General features: G+C 35.1%; 1 protein-coding gene and 1 long non-coding RNA gene across 2 annotated transcripts in view; one reads left to right on the top strand and one right to left on the bottom strand.

Moving 5' to 3' along the window:
- SEMA3C (semaphorin 3C) overlaps positions 1 to 16,769 on the bottom strand; it is a 153,208-nt gene that overhangs the window by 72,296 nt on the left and 64,143 nt on the right. The window contains exons 3-4 of the mRNA XM_006188369.3: positions 4,534 to 4,694; positions 3,141 to 3,203 (exon numbers count right to left, since the gene is read on the bottom strand). Of these exons, the coding sequence (XP_006188431.1) occupies positions 3,141 to 3,203; positions 4,534 to 4,694 (224 nt within the window). The remainder of the gene's footprint in view (positions 1 to 3,140; positions 3,204 to 4,533; positions 4,695 to 16,769) is intronic.
- LOC116665016 overlaps positions 1,835 to 16,769 on the top strand; it is a 63,827-nt gene continuing 48,892 nt past the window's right edge. The window contains exon 1 of the long non-coding RNA XR_004321596.1: positions 1,835 to 2,042. This is a non-coding gene — a long non-coding RNA (uncharacterized LOC116665016). The remainder of the gene's footprint in view (positions 2,043 to 16,769) is intronic.

The raw sequence follows: 16,769 nt of genomic DNA, 5'->3' as shown, positions 1-16,769 counted from the left end.
ACACTGCATGGCATTTCTCATCACTAAAAATGCACTGAAATAAGATCTAGAGTGTTTCAGGTGCACACACAGGGAGGGACAGCTAACCCAGTCCTGGGTGGCAACAGAAGACTCTCCAGAGAATTGTCATCTGCACTGTCACTTGAAAGGATGAGTAGATGATTCCCAGCCTAAAAAGATGGGAAGATAATCAAACAAGAAGAGAATTATATGAAGCTCATATCAAAGGCTGAAAGAGCAAAAGGGTAAAACTTATTTCAATTTCAGCATCAGTGAAATAAAATAAGGGGAAAAGTTAACGTAAGATCTACAATAGTTGCCACCAAATCTATCAAGCCTTTCCTAAATATTCCAGCTGTATTTTTTCTTTGTCTTTTGTGTGTATCCTCACCATTTATCATATTGTCCCTAGAGAGGTAGCATGTTTTATCAGCTAAAAACACAAGATCTAGAACCATATGTGCCTGAGTTAGACAGTGGCCTCCCATTTGCTAGCAGTGCAGCTTAGGGTAAGTTCCTCACTTTGTTAGTGACTCGGTTTCTTTATCTTAAAAATGTGATAATGACAATATTGTCCATCTTGTAGCATTGTCATGAAGATGAAAATAAAACACTTAGAACAACACCTGGCCCACTCCAGTATATTGTAAAGACTCTTAAAGGTAGGAACTCCGTCTTATTCACCCCTGGTTTCTTCACAATAACCAATCAATTTTTGCAAATTAAAATATTCAATCCCTGCACTTAAAAAAGTAAATATTAAGTAATTAGATGATACTTATTCCAAAGAGTTACGACATTCTTAAATATTTGGTTTCACTGAGAATTGTAATGAAAATATTGTCCTGCAGAACTTCTATTTAGCATCATTTTTCTACCTGATTAAAAGACACTTATTTGTAAGTACTTCACATGGATGAAATAAGGTAAATTTGTCAACAATCTCTTCTCTTGCATAGACAGAACATATAATTAAAAGAGTTGATTTGGTTATTATTTCCCAGGATCCAACAACGTCGGCTGTACTACAACAGAACCCTCCACCAGTTACCTCTGTTATGTATACTAATTGGCTCTATGTCAGAATATAAAGATATCCATGAATGATATTACAGCATGACAAAGCTATGTGAAAACATGAGCATATATTGAAGATTCCATCTAATGACCTTTAATTGTAAGAAAGCAAATAACAGAGAATTTCTACTTTGCCAAAGGGAGAAAGAAATCAAATGACTTGGCTAAGATTCTTCAGAAAATCAACAGCAATTTTTGGAAAGAGAATACGCAAAGGTATCTAAATCCTGTGTATTCTGCCTGGGGCAGTTTGTATGAATGGGAAATAAAAAAGTTTTGAACAATTAAAACCAGTAATTATAGCCATGGGATATTATTGTGGCAAAAGGCAAGACATGATCACATATACATCAATGGGAAAAAATCCCTACATTAGAGAATGAAAGAAAACAGTTTAATTCATGCATAATTATTGAAATAATAGCTTCAGAGGACCAAAGGAAAGCATCGTTTCCACAACATTATACTTCACTCTGCTATCAGTTCCCTAGAAGGCAATTGTAATGTACTCTTTTTAATGTTTCCTCCATGTTTTTCTGGGTTTTTTCCCTTCCTGATTGTGGTCCAGCAGATCCTGTGGGTAGCAAATATGATCCTGTGAGCTCCTTCTGCCCGCTTTAAAATTTCTCTTATAAGGTGAATTATGAAACTAAAACAGTGAAACCCTAAGTTGAGTCACTCTTGGTGAGCACTCTTGCCAGAACACCCTCCAGTGAAACCCAGAAATCCTACACTCAGAGTCTTTTCTGGCCCTGCCTTAAGCCAGGCTTTTTTTAGAATGTTGTACCTGGACTGTTAAGAGTCAATAAAAATAAAAGTTTCATATCCACACTTCCTCCTTCCACAAGGACTAGTCTTTTCCTTGCTTGAACCAACTTGATGAACCTGTGAAACACTCACGACCAAGGCTCAGTTCACAGCCTTCATCCCTGAAATCAGCATGTCTTACCTCTATGCTTATACTGGTAAGTGTTTAGTCAACATTTTTGACACTAAATCCATGCCATGATTTGTTATGACATTAGACTTCATTGTATTTATATGTGTGTATTTACTGGTTTTTCTACCCAATTATCGTATTTCAGTCTCATACCTGTATTATATGCATTTCCATGCTCATTTGATTAATATTGACTCCTCTCACAAGGTAATGAAGTTGATGAGAGCCAGAACTGCGTCTATTTTGGCACAAATTATGTTGCTAACAATTAACACTGTACCAGACACATAATAGGTGTGTAATCAATATTTGTTAAATGAATAATTGAAAGAATGAATGAAGAAACTTCTTTACCAAATTATTTGTGTAAGAGTGGGTGATTTTGATACTTTGTTTCACTATGTTATTTGAGACTAGAGGCTGAAATGAAATATATGCTTCATTATAAACACTGAATGACCTGTGCACATTAAAGATGTTTTATGCATTTTTTATAATATTCAAGAATAATTTAATGTGTCAATTTCAGCAAATCATTTGTAGAAATCAATACAGATTTATTTCTTGACTCAATATGGAATCTTACCTAAAGGAATACATTTTGTAAAAGTGTTGCACACTAAACACTTATTGATATTTATATCTGCCTTGATTTTTGTTTCTGTGGTTATTTTTAATTAACAAAGATACCAGTCACTCTTGGTGATTTATGCCTCTGGAATGTGCTGGCTAACCACTAACCTTTTGCCGAGAGTCTTTCTTTGGAAAAGCCCACAAGGTATCTGGGAGCTACTCCAGACACTTGAATTATCATTATTTCAGCAGCCTGCTGAGAATTCTGCAGGTTGGATCCACTTCGAACAGGGGTTATTACTGAGATCCATCATGAAAAGTGGCAGGATGTAATAAATGGAAGCAAAGCAGGAAATTTTTACACAGTCAGGAATTTTTAAGTTACAGTGTTTAAGAGTTCCAATCACTTTGCATTTACATTTTTTACCATGTGTCCAACAGAGGATTTAAAACACCAACACCCTTTGTCTCACTGTTGGCTGCACTCAAAGTACATGGATTCAAAGACCAAATATTTAAGTTTTAGGTTTTTTTTTTTTTAAACACTCACTGTGGGATCTTTGCCAGCCATTTTGCACTCTTCGACTTTGACTGCAGATGCCGGCCAGAAAACCTGCTCAGAAAGGAAAACAAAGGTTGCATAATCTCACTTGTATATATGACAGCTCAATGCTCTTAATTTATTTTATGCTAACTGATTTCTTTAAGTTATTTCAATGTTTATATTTCAAAATTCTTTCTTCTTTCATTTGATGAATTCAAGTTAATAAAGATTTTATTACTTTATTCTAACAATTATGTTTTTGTTTACTCCATGAATTTTTCCTTTAATAAGCCCTTCTATAATATGTGCCCATTTACTAATGGTACAATTTTAAAATAAGGAAATTATTAATGTGCACAATATAATGTGTATTTCCCTCTTTCTGATTTATAGTACACTTTTCCCAACTGCTTATATGACAATGTATTTATATTTATACTGCTATTTCAGATTTTTTTGTAAATCACACAGCTGGGCTGGTAGATTTACTTCAAACTAGGTACTTCATCAGTGAAAATAACTTGGATAAAAGCCAAGAGATTCCCTCTCTGACATCCGGTGCTAGCATTTTTTAAGTCACTGCAGTCTTGGGTCAGGTCTTGTGGTGATTTTTTTTTTTAATTGTCAACCTGTAGCCCATTTTTAAAATAATAAATTCAGAAGACTCCTTACTGTAATAAATTTATAATTCACTTACTCTTATTTCTTCACTCCAATGAAGCCCAATTTGTTTCCTTGTTGTAAAATAGAATGATAAATACAGCTGACACTTGAATATCTCGGGGGTTAGGGACACCGAAACTCTGCACAATCAAAATTCCATGTATAATTTATAGTTGGACCTCAGTATCCATGGTTCCTCCATATTTCAGTTCCGCATCCAAAGATTCAACCAACTGTGGATTGTGTAGTACTGTAGTATTTACTACTGAAAAAGTCTGAATGTAAGTGGACCTCTGAAGTTCAAACCTACAGCTGTTCAAGGGTCAACTGTATTGGCCACACTTGTTCAAAGAACAGTGAATGTAATAATTGTATTCTTTTCAAGACCTTCTTGGATTACAAACATGACAGGGTGGGCTGTCCTTTCAATCTGACCATTTTTTTGTACTATTCTCTGTGCTTCTCTTTTTCCTTTCTACAAATGTATGCACAGGAAGCGTTTTCTCACTTAGCTTCAGGTTTTAGATGGTTAAAAACAAGAAACTTGACATGGAGAACTGAACTGACTATATTTTAAGTCCAGGAAATAAGTGCTAATTTTAAACTATTTATTGACATGTGGTCTGTATTTTCTATTGTTTTAATGAAATACGTATTTTATTCATTGTATTTGAAATTTTTGAGTAAAAAGGCACCCAAGAGGTCAACGTTGCCCTCATGAAAATGATAAACTTACACTCAAAGGTTCTTGACTTATGTTGTTAATATTCAAGGAAAGAATGTGATCTTTGCTGCCCACATATATCCGGTCCTGATCTTCATCCATTAATAATATCCTGTAGTCTAATGGATGGTGGGATAGGCTGAAGTATTCAGAAGTCTTGGTTTCTCGAAGTTCTGAAATAATGAACAGCACAAGTGAAAACTGAGTATCTTGAATTATTATATTAATGCAAGTTATATTATAGAAATACTTATCAAAAAAGTCAAGATATATTTTCCTCCTACAATAAATCAATTTAAAAATAGTTATGCTAGTGGAGAGCTAGTGTCTCTATGCTGAATTAAAACACAAATCAATAAATGCAATGTTAAAGCTTATAGTAGTACTATTTGATTACAAAATTATTCACATTTTGCAAAGATCTAAACTCAGTTTTTTTTTCTGGCTGTCATCAGCTCAAAACTAGTTAAAATAAATCAAACAGATAAATATACTGAGTAGACTGAACAAACAACAAAAGCAATGACAGTGTGACTATCTTCCTAGTCTGTCTTAGTGTTTTATTGTTGGATTCAATACAGTCATAAATTTAGGGTTATAATATTTAACCCTAAAATATTTACCTGACTTCCTCAACATAACTCTAGCTAGTTTAATATATTTTTCTCTAAATTACTTGAAAACAAACATACTGTTTTCTATTACACATCATTTAGAAGGCAATGCCATTTAAATTACAATATGCCTGTGTATATAAAAAGAAAAATATGAAATATGAATTTTAGATGTTCTGAATATTTAGATTTTCAATGATCACTGACTCATGTTCATTTAAATTCTTTTGCATTGAACATGTGCCTGTATAGCTGAATTTTCAAGATAATAAATGTATCATTTATTATCTTAAAATTCTGATAGGGCTGTGGTTTAACTTAAATCAATAATAAATGCTCCAAGATAATAAAAAAAATCAATAATCATTATGGCAGATTTAAGCTTCTTTCCAGTCAAAAATGCTCCTGTGCACAATTTAAGACTTCTCCATTCAAATGGTTCACAATTTCTTTGTTCTTTTGATTATGACCTTAAGAGAGTGACAAATTCTATGAAAGAGTCTGCTTTCAGGGATTACTCTTTCAATAATAAACTATTTCTAAATTTTTAGTCATTGAATCACAAAGACATTTGTAGAAATTCTGATAGGGCTGTGGTTTAACTTAAACCAAAATTGAAAATTATAAGAATTCTTATAGGCAACCATGAACCATAGTCTGTGAGCCCCATGTGTGAAGACAGAAAAATAACAGACTTAACCTGCTTTCTGGGTACACCAGTTCAGAATGTCTGTCACCATACCCTTCAAGTGGTGTTAAATCTAGCCAATAATCTGAAAATACTGTGAGAGTAGCATAGTGATTATGAAACCAGACTGTGACACCGAACTTCTGCGACATTGAACAAGTTACTTCACCGCTCGGTGCCTTAATTTCTTCACCTGTAAAAAGCAACAATAATTCTATCTTCTACTGAGAGTCCCTAAGGAAATCAATTGAATTAATACATGAAAATATTTGGAATGAGTGACAGAAAAAGTATTCAATCAATTCTAATAATTATGACTATTAGTATTATCAAGTTTGAATCATTAATTATAGACAAGCCATTAAATTAGAAAAATATAGATGAATATTTTCCTTTTTTCTTTTTTTTTAAATTTAAGGAGCTAGATTCCTACAATTACTAACATATGATCTTAAATCATAGTGTCTGATATTCTGCCCACAAGATTTTTTATGTGGAAGAAACCATTAACAAGTTAGAAAAGTATTTCCAAAGAATCTTGAGAAGTAAATCATGAGAGGAGACAAGAACAAAAGACATTGAAATATTGTTTAATAACAGACTAGATGACAGATCTTTGGAAATGAAGGATTTGAGATGTCGAGCACTGTGCAGCATGCTAACCTAGTTACTGAGCCTCACTAGGTATCATATACAGACAGGTGATGCAGTTGGCAGCCATGGTGCCACTGGCCCAGAAACTAGAACAGCTTCCTTCATGAGGAGAGCAAAAATGGGTACAGGAATGTTGTTTAGGATAACTTTTCAGCCCCTGCCAGACCAGAGGTCACTGCTGAAACAGGGAAAAAAAAACCCAAGAGCTTAGAACATGAGAGAGAATGTAAAATGCAACAAATGTCACTTAAAGGTTGGAGAAAACACAGGCCTCCTTGATTTTGCCTAAAATACAGAGTTTTATACAGCTTGCTTTTCATCCTATGAAGGAGATTCAGGGTTGCATATTTTTTCTGTAAAACATTGATTATAGGGTATAGGTTGCATGCAGAATAGATGTTCAACAAATACCTCTGGAATAAATAACTCTCCAGTGAAATACACAGACTAAAGAAGCAGAATGTGACTGAGTTCAGAGTATTTGGAGTCCAACCACTGGAGTTTGAATTCTGGTTCTGCTATTTCATTTCTATATGTACTCGGCAAGTGACTTTATCCCTCTGTACTCCAGTGTCTTCATTTGTAAAGTCAGGACAATAATAGTTCCTACAACACAAGGGTGTTGTGAGGCTTAATTAATATACGTCAAAGCTTAAAAAAGCATCTGTCCTACAGTGATGTGGGTTACATGGGTTACCTACTATTACGACTTGGGATAGGACATCAAGCTTCAGCCAGCAAAGTAAGAACGATTCTTTACACAGGAGAAAATATGGAGACTAGATTGTCTGATTTATACTTATTAACATATATAATACTTCTTTTTCACATGTGGCATCTATTCAGGTTATTTGAGTACAATAGTAAAATAATAGATCATTTTTAAGAAAAATAACTTGAGTGTGAAGGGTAATTTTGGAGTATGTGAGACTAGAAAACTAAGAGATGCTGTTCCAGATATGATTTGATAAAGATTTAATATCCTAAAAATAGAAAGGAAGAGTTGGTATGAGGGACATCTAAAGGATTTGGAATGAATTTATGTCAAGTTGGTTTTGCGGCAAAAGGAAACGGTAATCATCTTGTAACGTTGTAAACTAAGAAGAGGGATAAATGGGAGATTTGAAAGGGAAATTTCTTTGGTAAAGAGATTACTTAAGTGTTGATAGATTAAATTCAAATCAAAGCAGAAATGTTTCACAAACATGTAAAATCGGATAACTAATTTGCCATTAGAAATATCATGTCTTCAGGGAGAGAGTTCCAATTCTTCTCATGAATTATGTGACACTCTGAGAGTAGATAGCTCTGAGGAAGTTCTAAGTAGAAGATTTGAGGAAGAGAAAATCTAAAGTGAAAAGCAAAGCACAGAGATGCACTGATTGTAAGATTCAGAAAGAGTAGCTCTGAAATTGAAACTCAAGATGAGTCATGATGTGCAGACAACAGTGCAATATTGTGGAGAGAGTACAGAATTGGAGTCAGACAGTTCTGAGTTGAAATCCCAGTTTCATCACTTACTAAATCTGTTATTTTAAGAAAGCTACCTCATTTCTCCCAGGTTTTTATTTTCTGATCTATAAATTGGTCATATTAATACTAACTCAAAGGATTTTCCACCAGCACACAGTAGAGGATAAATGTGCTCCTTTCAGCAGACTTCATTTACCCTTTGTCTAACAGATATTTTCTTTTTCTTTCTTGCTGGCAGAGCTGGTCTGTGCTAATCATAGTGGTCCCATCTCCCTAGTCAGTGAGTGACTAAAATGTGGCCATGTGACTAATTTTGGTCAGTGAGATTTAAAGGGAAGCCTTCTGCAAATTTACTAGAAGAGGTTTCTTGTGTCTTAAAAATTGGCACAAAAAAGAGGTGATTTCTTTTTCTACTCTGGTCTTCGGTATGTGAGCATATGATACTTTCAGCGGTTGCTGCTACCAAAAAGATTGCTCTCTGAGAATGGCAAGCAGAAATCCGGGGGAAAAAAAAAACAGTCCTCTGAGAAATCATTTAGTATCTGAACTAACCGTGGAACTGCTCTATTACTGGACTACTTCTGTTATATATGATTTAAAAAAAAAAGCGTTTTTTAGGCAGCTTGAATTGAGGTTTTCATTTCCTTTTGTTGAAATCCTTACTGATACATCTTTCTAGTGTTCATAGCCCCTAACTACCACTTTCTCACCCTTTCTACCATGGTTTGTTTAGTTTGGATTTTTTTCCCCAAAATGTTTTTTGGTTTTTTTTTTCTTTTGCCTTTTCTTCCTAATATACACTGAAACAAAACCAAAATTGTGATCTGAGCTGGGAAAACAGCCTCAACTAAATTTCACTTGCAAGTAACAAAGATTGGCAGTTCTCCTCTTTACCTGTTTCATTATAAAATAATTTCTTGCATTAATTCAAATACCAGAGGGAGAAATAACTGCATTAACTTAAGACCTTTCTGGTCCAAAGATTTTATCTCTTTTTCTGGGCCATAAAGCTATCTTAAAATTTAATTACCTATAGCTCATTGACAGTTGACAGCTGTTAACCAAGGAAGATTTACTTTAGAAGTGCCTCTGTTAAAAGCTTAGAAGCTGAGGCTATTTTTTTTTAAGTACTATTTAAATTGCTGTTAGTTATCCATAATTGAACTTTAGGGCTTGGGAAAAACAAACAAACAAAAAAACCCAAAATGAACTTCTTACTTATTTTTTAGAATAAGAGATGAGTTCAAAGAATACAGGACATTTACCTATAAAAAGAATGACTGAAGGATCCATCATTTCCGTTTGATGTAAATCCAACTTAAGTCAATGAATGATTCAATCATTTGGCTACAGTTAGAGAAAATGACTGACAATGATTTAGCGACAGTGGGAGAAGGAGCTCACAGTTACTGGCCTCTCAGCTAAACAAGTCAAAGAGTGGCACTGTCCTCCATTTCCTTATATCTTAATAAGTATGTCATCCTTTTTATAGCATTGGCGGTACAGCTAGTTGAGCTGTATCTCAGGACATGCTCAACTTATTGAGAAGAAACTGGCTAGGACTACGTGGTATTAGAAAAGGCAGTGGCCCCACAAAGGGCAGTGTGGGTCTCTAAGTCTCTAAATCCCTGGGAAAATCTCCTGGGAAACAGTTAAAAAAAGACTACTGCATGCTTCTATCTTGAAATCTATATTTTTATAGAGTTCTATGGTGGAAAACTACTGTAACACCCTCCATGCTTATGTTCCCTGAGGGAAAATTTGTAGCACAATATGCTTACCTGAAATTCATGTACTGACATGGACTCTTCTTTGTATGGAAACTATTGAGAGCCTTGAGAATTTAAGCCTGAGAGAACATTAAGTTCCCCCAAAATATAAACCCTAGCAATATAAGCTTCTGGGGCCACTTGAATACAGTCAACATATTGCTGTCACAATTACAACATGGTTCAATATACAGAATATATTCTGTGTATAAATAACACTCTAATCCAAACCACATTAAGAATAAACCTTTTTCTCTGTTAATAATCTTAACATTTCTGAGGTGACTAAGTCAGTAAGAACTTTTTCATGTGCTCAGAAATGTGATCTTGGTGGAGAAAGGTGGAAGGTCCAGGGTTCTGTTTCATGAATAATACATATATGTTAAACCAAGTAGGGGAACTCATTTGCTCAGAATACTTCATTATCTTTGGACTTTTATAAATTTCAAAAAAAGACAAAAGATTACTTGATTGAAAATCAATTCCCAGGGGTTTCTTTTTATTTGAAGCATATGCAATGGTTGCTTATTAATTAAATTTAAAGTTCATGATGTGCTATAATTTATATATTCAATACACATTTATTGAGCTCTTATCACAGCAGGCTAGACAGTTGCTCACATCAGAGGACACAAATATGAACATACCAGGCCACCATGACAATTCCAAATCTTGCTTTACATTCTGTCACTCTGCTTGGCTAAGCCCACCGTGACAGTTTCCTCACCATAAGCCTCAGCTCTTCCTCTGGCAGAATGTATACCTACAGATTTTAAAGTACATCCTTAGCATATCTTTTACTTGGAGATACTGCTACTGACAGGATAATTTCCTCTTCTGAATGTCTTATCTCAGAAGAATTTTAAATAGATTGGGTTTAAATGACCCATTCTCTCCTTGAGGCTCACTATCTTGAAACTAAGTTAGAAGCTGAACTTCACCTGTCCCTTTAGGACAAACAAGCAGATAAAGATAAGAGAAGTGAAACTAGCCTGCTGACTCTACAGCTCCTAATTCCTAAGGCAAAGTGAGACCAGAAGGAATGTACTAAAAACCACATTTACTTAAAAATAATAGTCCCAAAAAGCTACCACTTGTGGGTTTAACAGAGTAACTGCTCTAGGTGCTTTAAGAACTAATTTAATTTGCATTTAAAATCTTTGTGTTAGGCCTTAATACTCTTCCTGTTCCATAAAATTGAGTTAATTTGAGCAATGTAACCAAGGTCACAGAGTAATGAGTAGAAGAGGCTATAGCCAGGATTCAAAGCAAGGTGGGTTCCTTAATCTGTGAACTCAATTGGAGACCCTCTTGCTTTTCAAATAAGACACAACTTAAACACTTATTTATTGGGCTTTTACCATGTTCTTGACCTACACATGAGTTTGTGCAGTGTAAAATGTAGTATAAGAAATGCCTCGGTCCCTCAAATTTTTTTGCGAATTTGAAGAGCAAGGGGGCGAGGTAGGATGAGGAGAGGAGAACGCATTCCAAACAATTTGAGAATAATCAAATTCTCAGTGATGCTGCACTTACTAAACCATCATAGCAAGTCCAAGAAAGGCTACGTGAAAGTGAAAGCTGAGAGTCACACGTAGCTTCATGTAAGAGGTAAAAGGTTCCATTTTTCTGCGTTTTTTTGTTTTTGTTTTGTTTTTTGATGGATGGGCATGATTGACTAAGGGGAAGCAAACTGCCAAATGTGTGAAACAAGGAATGAGAGGAAAAGTTCTATTCAGTGAGCCTGGCCAGGGAAGGGCAATAGTGTACTCCCAGGCACAGTGTCAGAGGGAAAATTAACCAGTGTACAAGAGCCTTTAAGGATTATTCCCATCCTCATTTGCCCCAAACAGCCCAGTTTTTAGCTGTTTTACCAGTGGAATTATTAATAGTGCCCCCTTTGCACTCTCAAAAGATTCATTGTTTGGATGTTAAATTATAATGATCATTCTATTTTTAAGGTCTCTCCTTGTCTTCAATGGTTTTCCATTACTTTTAGAACAAAATCAACAATTTTTACCACGGCCTTGAGGCCTGCCATGATCTGACTCACTATTACCTCACTAGAAAATCTCAGTGATTATTATTTGCCTATTTTGTTTGTGTTCTCTCCCTTCTGGCCTTCTTTTCACATCTTCAAACTTGTCTTTCTCCTTTCTGCCTCAGGGCCTTTGTACATGTTATTTCTCCTGCTGACAGGATTCTTCCTGCCTTTTTCTAACTCCCACTCATAACTCAAGTGTAATTTCAATATAACTTAAATTGGACCGCTTCATAAAGGCTTCCTTGATCCTCTAGATTATGTCAGCTCTCAGGTTTCTTGATATTTGCTCCATTTCCTTTTGTGTTTTCTCTTCTCTTAAAGAATGTCTGGAAGATCATTTGAAATGGTTTACAATGCCATGGACTGGGTGATGGGAGACTATACTGCATGACTTGCTAAGAACTACTCTTGTCTTCTCTAATTGTGTAGTTGAAGCGCCCTCTGAATATGGGACAAAATTCTTAGTTCATTCACATTTTACCCTTTTTTCTGTTGTATTGAGTTTTATAATTTTAATCTTAGTGAACTAAAAATTATGAGCATGAACCAATGAAATGAAAAAAAAATGCTATCAAGTTTTTTTAGATTAGGCTTTTCATGATAATAATTTATTACTATTCAGAGGTAAGGTGTATTGTGGAAAAGTCCCAGTTTTGGAATGAGCCAACTGGGGATGGAGTCCTAGCTTCACCATTTGTTGATATAGGGCTTGGTTTGCCCCCCTTCACCCAATGACCCCCTTCTACCTCCCCTACCTTAAATCTTACATCTATAAAATGAAAGAAAGAATGAGATTCTTTATTAACCAGAATGATCTCTAACGTTCCCTGCAGCAGTGAAAATGTCCATGAAAATAATTCCTTTTTCACTGTTTACAAGTATTATTTACTGATATACAAAGCTAATGTAATCCTTCATATTACTATAAATCTGATAAGAAGAAAGGGTCTCTAAAAATCGATCTCAGAAATATGTAATATACAGTAATACAACTGTACTTTTTCTGGGAAAAGAAGCTAAAGCAAAAACCAAGGCTTTCTTCCCCCTACTTAAAGCATATTCCATTTGTGTTGTGTGATTCAATCAACTGGAGAATTATAAATTCTGACCTCCATTCCTCTAAGTTTACTTGGGAGACATAAAAATGGACTTCAAAGATGCCAGGTGCCAATCTTTGGCTCCGCGTGTAGCAAGTGATGGCTGTACTCTATCTCATAAGATGAAGAATATACAATTAGGGGACAGCTAAGAAGTCTTGAGAGTCTTTGAACTAGAAGGAAGTAATTTCTGGAAAGTAGAACCAAACTGAACCTATTGCTAAGCTGTAGAGGACAGCATGGATGAGCTGAGCTGTCAATTATCATTGACATTCCTACTGTCAGGAAGGCCTCAGCTTCAGAGTATCCACTTAAGATGTAAACAAGGGAGATAAACTTGTAGAGGAGGAAACACTTCATCTGACACCTCCTTTCTAGAGCTCTTGACATTTCTGGAAAAACTGCTTTGGGGCGAGTTATTCAAAAGCAGTGGGTTCAAGGTAAGAATAGTTGGTCCAAGATGGTTAGCAAAACAAAAGTAGAAACACAACAACAGAAAGGGGGAAAAAAAAAAAGAAAGGGGATACAATAACAACTAGAGAATGGTGTTAATTAGTGTACCTCTACTAAATATAATATTGTGTTTTCATTACAATCGTTTACATAGAGATTTGAAGATATGGAAAACATTTTCTCATGCTAAATTTTGAAAGCAGGCTATATTCAATAGAAAGAGAACTGCCAAAAATTATTCACAGAAAATAAGATTAGAAGGAGGTATTTTTAAATGTTAATACTAAAAGTCCTTGGGTGGGGTGAGACAGAAATTTAAAGAAAGGGAGACAACCCCTCAGACTCACACATTTGCAGTGGGGAGGGGTGGCGAGATGACACAGTGCATCATGCCAGCAGAATCCCAGGGCATAGAGAAAACAACAGACCCCACCCCTCCACTCCAATACCCAAAGTGGCCACACAGAAACCATCACACAGAAGGATTCTTTCAGTAGCATTTAACATTTGTCTATCATAACATTTATACTATTTATTGGTTTTCCATGCTTTCAATAAAACTTTCTTTGGATACACTGCAGCCCCACAGTGGGAACTTCTACTTAGCACACTTGGTTAGAGCAACAGTAGTAGGAGATTCCATGTGCTGAGTGAGGTCTCTTGTCTGCCCCATCTCACCCTCACAGAGTTCTCTGACCCTCACGCCACAGTTCCCTATGACATAAAGCTTGTATTTTAAATAATATAGCAGGCTATTTACAAAATTAAAATATACTTTGAGATATATATTTATTCAATCATTCAACAAATAGTATATGAGCCAGGGGCCAGTTAAAAGACTAAACTTCTTGGTCTTTACCCTCAAAATGGATAGTCAACGACGGAGGTATACAAACAATTGCAGTATAAGAAGATGACTCAGGAAACTAAGGGAGCATCGAGGAAGGAAGATTAGGTCTTCCTGGAAATAACAGGGAAATCTCAAACAGAAGAAAATGCTTTACCTTATTTCTTCATTCAACAAGTATTAGTTGAGCCAATCTATTAAATTAATAACCATACTAATAAGGGCACAAAATATGGTAAAGACAGGATAAGTGATTAAGGCAAGGGCAGCTGCTTGACATCAGGGATCAGAAAGTTTCTGTCCATGTCATATAAGTTGTGACCTGAAGGATAAATATGAGTTAATAAAGAGAAAAGTATTTTCCAAAGAGAAGCAATAGCTGATGTAGAAACAATGAGGTGGTAGATTCAAAGATGTTTAGAAGTTTTTAGAGTTGATGAAAAAGAGAACTTGGGTGAGCTTTTCCAAGTAGAAGCAAGGAATCAACCAACATGCAAAAATGTAAATTTTCTGAATGCCACACAAGCAACATGTAAAGATGCAAATTCTTTGTATATCAAACGAAAGTGAATTTCTTTTAACGTTGCTTGAGGTGCCAATGAAAAAATTCGAGTTACTGCATAACATGGTCACTTACAAGTGTTACAAAGATAATTCTATTGAAGAGTTCTTGAGAGTGAGATTATTTTATGATACAATATATTAAGTGAATAAAGTAGAACAAAATATTTTGTGTAACTAAATTAAAAGATGACTGCACAGAAATACATATGCATAGACAGAAGTCTTGGAAAAAATTTAGCTTGTTAACATTCTTCTTCATGATGTGTTCAGTTGGAAATAGGAGCCCGATAATACTGACAGCTCAATTCAACATTCTGACAGTCTAAAGAATTGCAACTATTCTGTAATCAAGAATCTGGCAGTGCAAACTTTCTCTACAGGCCATTATGATTTAAGTGTATTCTCATTCTGGAATCTGGTTGCACTGCATCTAACAAAATGTTGAACTACACAAGGAAAAAAATACCAATTATCACTAACTGGAAAACAGCTTTATACTGCCAAAATTTTTTGATCTCTAGATTCTTACAAAATGATGGAAGACCACCCACAAATTTCCGTAAGACAGACTATTTGGAATTTAACAACCCAGCTCCCCTCACCAACCAAAATTCTTGAACTCTGTTTTCATCTCATGCATTCTTAAATCCATTTTCATTTGCACTGAGGAAAAAAAATACAATAAACTGTATACCATAAACTCTCAAATACGAAGAACCAGCCTTTATGAACAAAGAAATAATACAGAGATGTTTTCCTAAAGAGACAGCTATTTTATCTAAACATTATTTAATTCAACATGACGCATTGTTTAGCCAAGTTACTACATTTGGCTTCAAAACAAAGAAACAAGTTTGGGGAAATGTAGAGGACAGTGGAGGCATGTTCATTTCACTTTAAACACATTCCTCAGTTATTCAATGCAGAAGTCCCCTTTTCTCTTTTTTTCTTGTATCTTTCTCCCCTGACACTGTCTAAAATACAAGGTCAGTGACTCTGCAGAGGAGATTTAAACAGTCCTTGGGAGTGTGCCTCTACATAGTAATAGAGCTACCCTTTGATTCTTTTCAAGAGAAGAACAAAGGATCCGACCACATTTCCTGCAGCTTTGAAAAGCCCAAGACTCATCATATATACAATAGCTTTTCAATGTATATGCAAGACATTTCTTTTTACTTCATCCTAGATTGGGAAACTATTTGTTTCCAAATTTCATGTGATGCTATTTTGAGATGGAGTGGATGCAGCCTCATTCAATCTTTCAAAATAGATGCGTGTTGCACTTTTCTGCTTTTGCTCTGGAACATAATATTTATCTTTCCTGCAGGCACTTCAAGGAGAACAGCAGAATATGGACTCAAAGCTTATTTATTTTACAAAATGCTGTTGCTTCCATGAAGTAAGCATTAGCCAAGGCTGTCTCTTTAATTTTCAGGGTACAAGTAAAATCTACGGTGAAAATAAAGCACATTTAAAGAGGAAATGACAAGCTATTAAAAACTAAAAATTTGACCTGAGTATTAACAGCTTATGTTTTTTTTCTTTTTTCCTAACCTAATGCATTTTTCTCAAATAAAGTCTGGTGTTTAAAGACGGATCTATACTCAAATCTTGGCAATGCATCTGACTAGCCATATGGCTTTAGGCAAGTAACAAATTATTAGTGCCTAGGTGTCCCCACCTGAATCATGGAAATAATAATACCTATCTCAGGGGATGACTGTGCTAACTGAAAGAGAAAATAGGTGTGAAGCCCCTGGAGCACAGTAGCTAACACTCATAGCTGTTAGTCTCCATGCCAACATGAGAGTTTCAGTTTTAAACAGGGTATTTGTGCACAGTCATAGCTTTAGGGCATTACTCTGCAGTGGTTTTCTGAGCCAGTCTTGCTGAATTAACATCTAATTTGTATTGAAGGGCAATCTGTGTACCAATAAAAATGTTACAATGTTTCCAAATTCTAGCAAAAATAATTCTTAAATTTCAACACAAAAGCAAATGATTTTTTTTAAAAATAGAATTTTCCTTAATCTTTATCCAGTCTG

This window comes from Camelus ferus, chromosome 7 (genome assembly GCF_009834535.1).
Source record: "Camelus ferus isolate YT-003-E chromosome 7, BCGSAC_Cfer_1.0, whole genome shotgun sequence".
In the NCBI taxonomy this organism is placed as follows: Eukaryota; Metazoa; Chordata; class Mammalia; order Artiodactyla; family Camelidae; genus Camelus; species Camelus ferus.
The sequence above is the reverse complement of the archived record's forward strand: the minus strand, read 5'-3'. Positions and strand labels throughout refer to the sequence as shown.